Below are 11,919 nucleotides of genomic sequence, written 5' to 3'. Positions count from 1 at the left end.
GCGAATTATAGTTTAAACTATGCATCTTGAAGTATTCACCACGTTAAATGGGAAACGTGCCCGAAATACCACATATAATATGCAATTGTGCATCTGATTTCAATGAACGTACCTTTCTATTATTCAGTGTTCAGTTTTCAAGGCTTTTATCTCAGATTTCTGTAGACTTACGCAACGTGCACGGCGAGAGCTGGGTAACCAGCCTTAAGGAGGTGGGTTTTCATTAGATTTTTTTACATTAAGACCAACACATTTTTCTCAACTGTCCAACTAGTCCTTCGCAACTCGACATGAAACGTCACCCATTCCTCCCTTCTCTCCAGAGATGAGTTACTCCAGCATTTTGTCTCTATCTTCGGTGTAAACCAGCATCTGCAGTTCCTTCCCATATATATTAACTTGCATATTTAAAAAAAAACGTAAATTGTGGTTAAGGGGTTTCAACTCCAGGTACTTGCGGACATTAACCACACATCCCTTTTGCTGGCACTGGCACCAGAGCGGGGGTTGGTGCTGGGGCCGCCGTGTTACCGGCGCTTCCTTTAGAGGACAATGTCTTCTCAGTGCAACTCACGGCCACATTTTGACACGGTTTAACAGGGACGTCATTTTATTATGCTCTGTATGTTCGTGTATAATCTCTAACTGTGGACGCAGAATATGATTTTAAGGTTAGTTTGACGGCCAGGTGCTTTTTGCCGCCTGCGCACCTGTGGGCGGCTCACGCGCTACTGCCCAACGGCTTTATCTCGCTCGCCGACCCGAGACCCCACACTGCGCCTGCGTGGTGCCGTCGCTCTGGGGGACAGGGATGGTGTGAGGTGACTTGGCCGGGATATTATGGCAGCGCTCCCCACTAACCACACACTTAACACCAGGTAGAAAAGTCCTGAGATTGAACCAGATCATTCACCCTCCCACACAAATACTCAGGATTATTGAAAATGAAATTAGCACAAATCGAAAATAGCTTGAGAACAAAACGCACCATTCTGTGTGTAAGGACCAGTATAACAACAGCGTTAATACCATGCATGTGTGGTACGTTGTTCATTTTGCATAAGGATCATTTAAACTTCAGCCTACAATAGCAGCAGTTGTCATTTTGCACACATGCTACGGCGAAATTAGTTTGAAACGTTTATTTTCTACAGTGTTTGGCAACATATTTGCATTGCTGTTGGGTTTTAAGTACCAGGCGAGCAATCTTTCAAAGAAGTCAACAAATGTATCTCCATTAATAACAACTTTTAATAATCTATTCAACAAAAGTTATATAAATTGCAAAATGTCATATTAATACTCAAATTGTTACATAAGCTATGTACATTATGTTGATGTGAACATTTTGTACAAAAAGAGCAAATATGAAAACCTTTAAGACATTGAGAATTTTTTATATGTAACATTCTTTACAAACTTATACCCATATTATTTTACATTTGACCATAGCCAGAAAAAAGTGATTAACAACAGTTACAAAATAGGCTGCTCTGTTTGCACATCTGGATGCCTGAAGCATTAGTATCAAAAGTGCAATAGCAACAACATATTTCATGTTGATTGTTTAAATTAACATTGCAAATGTTGTAAATCTGAAATGAGAGAAAGTCCTAAGAAGTGCTCAGCAAGCCAGACACTGGAAAAGACAGCAAAAACTTTATTTTATGTAGCATCTTTAATGCAGCGAAACATGTTAATGCGCTTCCTAGAATGATAGGAAAGAGTAATCAAGCCAAAGGCAAGATTGAAGTATAACTAAAATCTTGGTTAAACACGTACACATAGATTTTAAAGATATGTTAGATACAAAGAAAGATGGAAGGATCAAGACTTTGGAAAATATCAAAATTATGTGACATTTTATCAGTATGACACCTTAAAATAATGCCCTCCTTGAGATACTGGTTGACGTTGTATATATCCAACTTTTTCTGAGTTTACCTTTAAAACAATTACATATAAACAAATTAAAAACATGATTATGAAATGTGTGCCTCCATCACAGTAGATGCTGAGATTGATTAATTCTCTTGAATTTAGTTTGTGATGTACAAACACAGTTGTTGATCCCAGGCCAATATTTAATCGTGAGGATGAAAATGTAGTTGGATTAGTTTGATTACAGTTGGTAGATTGGAAGTATGAAACATTCCCTCTGGATGGATGGATGGATGCAATGGCATCAACAGATGATGTTCAGAAGGGTGCAAGGCATGGCAGAACAAGTTATTTCTCATTATTTCATATTTGTTTAAATGTTCTTAGCATTACAAAAGTATCCCTGTTCATTAGATTAGCACAGAAATGCAATGTGTCACACATTAAATAATATGCAGATATGGTTACTTTTTGGACATTTCAGTTTGGAACAAAACAGTGGCAGCTTTAAAAGGGACCCTAACCATACGTCAAAGATTTTGGTTTCTTCTAGTCATTTATTATAAAACAGAAATACATTTATAGTGATGATCTTGCTTGAGCTTAGTGTCACACATTAAATAAAATGCAGATATGGTTACCTTTTGGACATTTCAATTTGGAGCAAAACAGTTACAGCTTTGAAAGGGACTCTAACCATAGGTCAAAGGTTTTGGTTTCTTCCAGTCATTTATTCATAAACAGAAAGAAATATATATAACATTTGATGCTGAAACTCACAATGGTAGCTGTGCTGATTTTGTTAATATGTAGTGATAGGCTCATGAGGATTGTGTGCTTGCTATAATACCCACCTATAATCATTTCACTTTGGATGGTCAGCATTTGGAGTTGGATAGTAGATTATGCTTGTTGAAATGTAATAACATATTTTGGCTAATCCAATATCATTGTTAGTTTTGTATATAACTTGAGCAGAGGCATGTCAGGCAGTTATTGGTTCAAAAATAATGAAACAGCTGAAAGATATTGATTTCAGGTCTGTGTATAAACAGAGGACAGCTGACTCAGACAACGGTCAACAGTGCTGATCTGGAAGAGTTCATTGTCTTCTGTTTCATTACGAAGTGTTTCTCCGAATGTGTCTTGAGATTCCGGGACAATGTCAAACCCTATGGACAGAATTCCACAGGTATACAGTTAATGGCTGTAATTTTACAACATTTTCACTGTCAGCTGAAAGCCTCAACAGATTTGTGTGCAAATCAGAGATAAGGCAGTGGGGTGAATATATCTTTTGACTATAAGACTTAACCTCATGAAGTCAATTCTAAAATGCAATACTTGGAACTATATCAAGCTTCAATAACTTTCTTTTGACCATTCTTTTTTTTTGTACTGCTGTGCAGCCTGTTTATAGGGGGAGTTATTAAATGGAAATTTTACTCTCTTGGTAATGTCTGAACACTAGTTAAAAATTTGTATATGCCCTGTGTAAACTATTTTTATAATTTAATTTGTACATGCATGCAGAGGAAACGTTGCTCATTCCTGGTTAATGTCAACTTAGAAAAGCGAATCTTACCATAGTAATTTCTGTATTCAGTCCAGTGTCTCTGGGAAATTGTTATTTACTTTCTTATTAGAACTGGCTTTGTATTTATGACTGAAGATCACATGGGAATCAGACTGGGACTTGCCAAAGCCATTTACTTCATATCAGAGAGGTATTTAATATTTTCAGACAAGAATATTTGAACATGATTTCTAAATGTAAAAGGACTGTGTTTGCAAATAATTTCAACTTTAATAATGCTGCATGATATATATTGATGCTATTTGTTTAGCAAATAGTACTAGTTGTTGGGTTTTATTCATTAAAATCAGAGTTGAATCTAAATTTTAAAAATCAGTAGTTGACATTATCTTGCTATAACTAAAGACAAAGTATGTGAAGTAGATTTTGACAATGTTTTCTTAGAAAGTTAAACAAAGCAAAGCTAAAATGACCCAATAACTACAAACATAACTTTGTCGAGTTCAGACAATGATGTAGTAAATTAAAAAAAGTTGTGCTTAATTAAACTTGGCATGGCATAAATTTACTGCATTTAATAGGTAGAGTAGTTCAGTTCACTGGACATTTTAATTTAGAGGTAATTTATCTTGGCATGGTCAAAGCTGCTAATTATGACCTCTGATTAGAATCTGGACTGACAACAACATCAAAATGGATTCTATTTATTTCTAGCTCCACTCAGGAAAGAAAGTATAAATCTAATCAATGTTATACTATCAAACAGAGATGTTTAACAAATTACATATTGTTTGTGTAATAGAATTAACCCAATGTACAAGCAGGATGCATTGGAAAGATAACTAATACTAACATATCTTTTTCAGTCTAAGTTTGGTTGCTGGGTTTAAGAGTCAAGAGATGTTGTACATATTGGTTGTCAAAAATTGCAGCAGGATCGTGATCGGTTGGGCAGGTGGGCTGAGGAATGGTTGATGGGATTTAATACCGAGAAATGTGAGGTGTTGCATTTTGGGAGAACTAAATGGGCAGAACCTACACAATGAACGGTAAGGCTCTGGAGAATGTTGTAGAGCAGAGGATCTCGGCGTACAGGTACATAGTTCCTTAAATAGGGTAGTCCAAAAGGCTTTGGCACATTGACCTTCATCAGTCGAGGCACTGAGTATAGAAGCTGGGAGGTCATGTTGCAGTTGTATAAGACGTTGGTGAGACCGCATTTATAGTGTGTCCAGTTTTGGGCACCATGTTAGAGGAAAGATGTTGAGAAGCTAGAAAGGGTGCAGAGAAGATTTACGAGGATGCTGCCAGGACTCGAGGGTCTGAGCTATTGGGAGAGATTGAGCAGGCTAGGACTCTATTCCTTGGAGCACAGGAGGATGAGTTGTGACCTTATAGAGGTGTATATAGTCATGAGAGGAATAGATTGGGTAGATGCCCAGAGTAGGGAAATCATGAACTAGAGGACATAGGTTAAAGGTGAGGGGGAAAGATTTAATAGGAATCTGAGCGGTAACTTTTTCACATAATGGGTGGTAGGTATATGGAATGAGTTGCCAGGGGAGGTAGTTGAAGCAGGTATTATCAACATTTAGAAATATTTAGAATAGGTACATGGATAGGACAGGTTTAGAGGGATATGGGCCAAACACAGGTAGGTGGGACCAGTGTAGAAGGGTAGAGCAAGTTGGGCCGAAGGGCCTGTTTCCACACTGTGAGAGACTCTATGAATCAATTACTCTATATAATCAGTTACTGGACAATTTAGTTAATTCTTTTGCCTCTAACCTTAAGTTTTGTTTTGGTTGGGATGGGTGAGGGGTGGGGGGGGGTTGTTCTAAGAGGAGCCCACCAGCAATGTTGTTAGCACCTCTATTTTTTATAACAGGACCAGAGTGTCTCGGATGAATTTAACCTAAGTTGTCCATTCATAGTTGCCTTCAAATTGAATATTGTATTCAGCCATTTCAGAGGGCATTTTAGAGTTTACAGTGTTGACATGGACATGGAGCCATACTTCGGTCAAATCTTGTAAGGTTATAGATTTCTTTCTTAATCGTACATTATTGAACCAGTGGTTTATAACACCTTGACAACGATATTTTGAGGAAGTATCCATCACCACATGAGGTTAAAAATATATCGGAGCCCTGACATTAGCAATGAGCTTTGTGTCCGAATCTGCAATATCTCCACTTTGATATACATATGCCTGTCTAAATGTCTCTTAAACGCTATATCATATCTGTTTCCATCACCACCTGTGGCAAGGCATTCCAGACCGCTATACAATACCTGTCTCAACTATTCAATATGATCATGGCTGATCCTCTATCTGAATACCATATTCATGCTCTGCCACATACCTCGTAATGCATTTTGTGTCTAGATATATAGCTCTTCTTAAGTATATGAAATAACTTTCTGTCCACCACCTTATGCACTGAAGAATTCCATAGGTACACTACCGTCTAAGTGAAGTAACTTTTCCACATCTCAGTGCCAAATGTTTACACTATATCCAGAGACTGCCTTCCTTCATTTTAACCCTCAGCAAGGTGAAACATGAAACACCCTCCCCCATAGGGTTAGCCCGGCTACTCAACATACTAATCTAACTCCAGGAAGTTATGCTCCACAGTATTACTTCTACATGTTTTGACCAATCTCTATCTAGATTAAAACATCCATTATTACTGCAGTGCACTTCTTACATGTGTCTCAACTTTCTTTTATTTTTTTGCTGTCCCTTACATTACTAATTTCTGTTCGGAGGATTAGAGATAACTTATATGAATGTTTTTTGACCAGCATAAATCCACCAAGACTTGTTTTCAATCTTAATCATCATCTATCCATGATCTCCAGTGATACTGCCTGACTATGAGTCAGGCAGTATCACTGGAGATCATGGATAGATGATGAGTTACTCCAGCATTTGTGTGTATTTTTCACGATTTTCTGAGTCCTCTCTCACTACTGCTCAGTTTTCACCCTTCACTAGAAAGACAACCACCTCTTCTATTTTTGCTTTGCCTTTCTAAATATCAAATATCCCTGGATATTCGGCTAACAACCTTGGTCACCTGGTGTCATGTCTTTACTGTGCCAATTATTGTGTGCCCATGTACATCAATTTGCATTGTTGATTTGACAATGTTATTAAAAGTTCACGTTCAGCATCTTTAGACGGTTTTTAATTATATTTTTTATACTATGGTCCTTTGATGTTGCTATTTTTCATTATCTGGATCCTATTTGTTAGTGGACTGCCTTCCTGTGCTGCATTCCTGACATTATGGGTTATTCTTACCCCTTTCAAAATTCTGCAATGCTTCTTGTTTCTTTAGTATTGTTGATTATTCTTACCAGGACTTTTCAGTTTAATTTAATTTAGAGATACAGCATGGAAACAGACCCTTCGGCCCACCAAGTCTGCGCTGACCAGTGATCCCTGCACAATAATACTATCCTTCACACATTAGCAACAATTTAAATTTATGCCAAGCCATTTAGCCTATAAATCTTAACATCTTTGGAGAGTGGGTGGAAACTGGAGCTCCCGGAGAAAACCGATGCAGGACACGGGGAGAACATACAAACTCTGTACAGACAGCACCCATCGTAAGGATCAAACCCGGGTCTCTAGCGCTGTAAGGTAGCAACTCTACCGCTGCACCATTGTGCCACCCATTATCTTTCAAAATGCATCCTTACAATGTTTATAAATCCATGGCTTGCAGTCACTTGATATATTCCTGTAGACTTATAGTTTTCTTTCAACCTCATTCTTGGACAACTGATCCATGATTTTGCCATTTTCCTTTCTATGTGCATTTTTCAACTTATGGTAATCTCCTTTTGTTCCCAAATACACGATAGATTTTGCTGCCAACATTTAATGGATACGGTTCAGCAACTTCAGATACAGGTGACATGTTTTTGAGTGTTAATATTCAAAAGTTTCATTCCAGGTTATCATGCATAACCTATTATTGCTGTGCTTCAAATGATGTAAAGTTGTCCTATTTGGCCAGAAGTCACAAACCCAACTTGTCGCTAATACTTAAATACCTATCAAACATTATAAAAATTCAGTCTCCGTAGGCAGTAAAATCTGTCCAAACATGTTCAAAGAAAGACATCTTGTAATCTTGTCTTAACCAAACAAATCTCAAACTGAAAGTGGCTGCCAGCTTGACTAAAGCATGATACTAAGGTATCATAGGTATCACAAAATGCTTAATGAAATGACATATTGTATACCAAGCTTTGATGAGCTTTTTGGTACTCTATGTGAAAGTCGTAGAATTAGTTATTATACATTTATGCAAAATCATATTCATTCAAACATGTAGAAGAAAAACAAAGAAGTAACACATTAATCCTAGCAATGTGTACAGAAATCTGCATCACTTTGTTTACCTGATAGACTTGCATGTGCAACACGTGAATGGTAGCCATTATGCTGAGCTGGACTAGGGCAGTGTGAATTGTCTGCTGAAAGGGAATTGTGAATAGCAGTTTGTTCCATTGTTCTAAATGAGTCACTGTACTGGGAGGTGTGCTGCATGGCATGAAAGCTTCCTTGGTAACCTGAAAATAAACACCAGTTGTCACGTTATGATCAATGTCTATGATTTAAAAAAACAACATTATGAAATCTAAATTTAAAATGTTATTTTTCTTTATATAACAAATCATGAACAATAGAGTAACAATATTAAAAATAGTTTAGAACTGGGGAAAGGAGTATGGACAGAATAATGGGATCCTCCTGGAGTGTAATGGAAAAATATGCAGAATTTATACTCTTATTCCCCTTGTATGTTCTTCCCACCCCTGCACCATCACCTCTTCGGTCTCCAAATAATCGATTCTTAGTCATAGTCATACAACACAGAAATAGTCCTTTGGCCCAACTTGTCCATGCCGACCAAGATGCCCCACTTAATCTAGCCATTTGCTCGCAATTGGCTAATACCCCTTAAAGTCTTTCTTACCCATTTACCTGTCCAAGTGTCTTTTAAATGTTGTTATTGTACCTCAACCCCTCCTGTTTCCCATCTTCACTCTACCCTAACGTTATCCACAGAAGCATGACTCCTTATGTACAAACTTGGATTAATTTCTCCAGCACAGTTCTTGACCCCTTCACTGCCCCATTTTTTCACACTGCTTGTCTACCATTTACTGTTCTCTGACGAAATATCGAGAGAACTGGCACTAATTAATTCAGTTCCAGCCATAAAATTATGATAAATGAAGTCAAGATTCTAATCTCACGTCAGTCATGGAGATGAGCAGTGCAGGAATGGGTCTTTAGACTCACCACATCCATGCTGACCATCTTGCCTATCTATACTAATCCCATTTGCCAACATTAGGTCTGTATCATTCTGTGCCTTACCAAGTTGAAAATCTGTATTTATGCCTCCTAGTAAGAATAATGGAATCTATATCCACCACTACTTCTGGCGGTGTTTTCAGATATCAATCACTCAATGTTGTGTCACCAATTTCATGGAACTTTAATCTTGAACCCCCAAGGTCTCCATATTCATTTACATTCCTTACTGCCCTGCCATGTACTATATTTGTCCTATTCCTATTTGATTTCCCAAAATGCATTCTCACACTTGTCAGGATTAAATTCTATGTCAAGACTCCAACCATCAACAAGAGAATCTGCTCAACAGCATGGCTAATTACTTTGACCTTTTCTGCTACTTCTACTCCTGCCAGATTTTTTCTGAAATTGTCATTCTTACCTTTGTGACTTTGAGATTTGCACTCTGCTTGTTTTATCTTTTACCCTCACTTAAATATGAGTACATCCAAGACTGCTGCCTGTTTCCTAACTTGTACAAATCCTATTCATCCATGACTTCCGTGTTTTATGACAACTATCACCCAAAAGAGCAATTCTCTAATTTAATACCTCTTGGTCAAGATTTCACACCCATCCAAACCCTTATTCCTTGGTATCTCTGCTCGCCTTGCAATACTTAATCTCTGCACTGCTCCAATTCTAGTCTCGAACACCACCCACTCCCTCCCCCCCCCCCACCTAGATTTTCTACATTCTGCCACAAACCGCCATGTTATCACTTGTTTGATTCTAAAATACGGAAGTAGCATCTTAAACTGCACAATTACTCATGCTTCTTCGTTTCTGTACCTCTCTTTTAAAAAGGTCCTTAAAAAAACAACTGAATATGTCCTCATACATTCTTAAAAAGGATCATTCGTAATATTTTGGTTTAGTTTAAAAAAATAACATGGAAACCAGCCCTTCAGCCCATCAAGTCCAAGCCAACCACTCATCATCCGTTCACACTAATTCTATGTTATCCCACTTTCACATCCACTCCCTGCACACACAAGGGACAATTTCCAGGGGCCAATTATCCTGCAATCCTACATGTCTTTGGGATGTGAGAAGAAACCAGACCACCCGGAGGAAACCCACGTGGTCACAGGAAGAACATGCAAACTCCACATAGACGGTCAGGATCAATCCCAGGCCTCTAGCGCTGTGAGGCAGCATCTCTACCAGCTGTAGCTCTTCCAGGCAACGCATACCATTTGATCCACCCAATCATATGGGCATTAATGCTTCACTTCGTCTCATCTTTCCCATTCTAAGTATTTTTGTGTCCTTGCAAACGGATCCTTTTTGTGTCCTTGCAAATGTTTTTATCTGAACTTTCTCGGAAGCTGTAACACCCAGCACTGTTTCCTTTCTCTTTTTGCACTACCTGTTTTATTTGTGTACGGTTTGAATACAATCATGTATGGATGATTTAGCTGGAGAGCACACAAAACAGTTTTTCAGTGCATCTTGGAACACAAGACATGCACAAGAAATTTACTTGTGAATTTCTTGATAACCATCAAAGTAATGGCTTCTTTTCAAGCTATACCCCACTAAAAATGTTCTTTCTGCATCTGATCTATAAAAAATCTTTATCATTTTAAACTCCTCAATTGGATTACTCCTCTCTTTTCTCAATAGAAAGGAAACACTAAACTGTTCATCCTTTCCTGATATTTCTAATATAAACCTTGTAATCTTCTCTGCACAATCTTTCTTTTTTAATTTCTTTTATTAATACAGTAACCAGGCGTATACTGCATTCTTAAGCGTGACATAACCAAGGTTCATTATAGATTTAATACAACTTCACTCCACTTCAATTTTATATCCCGCGTACTTGATTTATTTCTCTTGTCAACCCGTGATGGAGCTTTTAGTGATTGGTGTATTTGTTCTCCAATATCCCTTTGTTGCTCATAAGAGATTCTGTGGCATTTTCGATTGATAATGTCCTTCTAAGCTCCTAATGTATGGTATTCAAGATTATTGCAGAATCCTCAGCTATCTTGGGGTCAAATATGACCTAGAGAGGTGGCACAGTGGCCCAGCGACAGAGTTGCTGCCTTACAGCGCCGGAGACCTGAGTTCGATCCTGTCTACGGGTGTTGTCTGTAAAGAGTTTGTATGTTTTCCCTGTGACTGTATCGGTTTTCTCCGGGTACTCCAGTTTCCTCCCACATTCCAAAGATGCGCAGGTTTGTTGGTTAATTGGCTTCTGTAAATTGTTCCTTGTGATTAGGATCATGTTAGAGTACAAGGTGATCGCTGGTCGGCACGGACTCAGTGGGCCGAAGGGCCTGTTTCCATGCTGTATCTCTAAACTAAACTTAAAATAGTGATCACTTTTAAAGACTCAGACTATGATCTACACTTCTCATCACATTTCCTCTCGAAACTATGGCTACCTACTTCCAAATTCATCAAATGACCATCTCTGCCCCAGGCAATATCTTTCGAATAAATAGCTGGAAGCAATTTTTACTTATTCAGAACTGTGTGTTAGACCATTCAAAATAGATACCGTGTAGCTCCCCAAATATGAAACCATATCACAGAAAATGTCAGTATCACCGAAGAGAAAATTAAAATAATATATATAAACATGGGACCACACAACAGACATACTCATGAATAGTACACTTTATATAGAATAGTATGCATACACACATAACACAAACCACAGTGGCAGTACTGTTGGGACCACAATCATTTATTTGATATAAAGATTATTGTTATTACGATCAAGTCTTTGAATAGTCACTTGTAGTTTATAATTATCATCCCACATGCTTGGATAGATTTTAGTTTATTTTAATCTTTTCCATGTTATTGGACATTACTTTTAAATTAATTATTTAAATACCAAGAGTTTCATTTGCTAGACAGCCGGTAGATAATTAGTGGTTGATTAGCTGAAAATTCCCTTAACATTTCAATGAACAATATTTGAGACTTGAATGACAACCCCGTAATTGAATGGTGCGCAAGGAAATACCACCAGTAATTTGTGAAGTGAATTCAGGGACTCAACTCTTCGTTCTTTTTCCCTGCTCCCACCTATCAGTAAGCTCTTTCCAAAGATCTTCTGTATATAATGTATAAGAAACCATTTCCAACTATT

The 11,919-nt window shown here is 37.8% G+C and overlaps 1 protein-coding gene across 3 annotated transcripts in view; it reads right to left on the bottom strand.

The window, feature by feature from the left end:
* Positions 1-1,231: 1,231 nt before the first annotated feature.
* Positions 1,232-11,919, bottom strand: part of glis1 (GLIS family zinc finger 1) — a 298,316-nt gene continuing 287,628 nt past the window's right edge. For all 3 annotated transcript variants that reach the window (XM_033028112.1, XM_033028110.1, XM_033028111.1), the window contains exons 9-10: positions 7,844-8,014; positions 1,232-3,053 (exon numbers count right to left, since the gene is read on the bottom strand). In XM_033028112.1, coding sequence (XP_032884003.1) covers positions 2,917-3,053; positions 7,844-8,014 — 308 coding nt within the window. In that variant the 3' untranslated portion in view covers positions 1,232-2,916. The remainder of the gene's footprint in view (positions 3,054-7,843; positions 8,015-11,919) is intronic.

Source organism: Amblyraja radiata, chromosome 10 (genome assembly GCF_010909765.2).
Source record: "Amblyraja radiata isolate CabotCenter1 chromosome 10, sAmbRad1.1.pri, whole genome shotgun sequence".
Lineage (NCBI taxonomy): Eukaryota > Metazoa > Chordata > Chondrichthyes > Rajiformes > Rajidae > Amblyraja > Amblyraja radiata.
The sequence above is the reverse complement of the archived record's forward strand: the minus strand, read 5'-3'. Positions and strand labels throughout refer to the sequence as shown.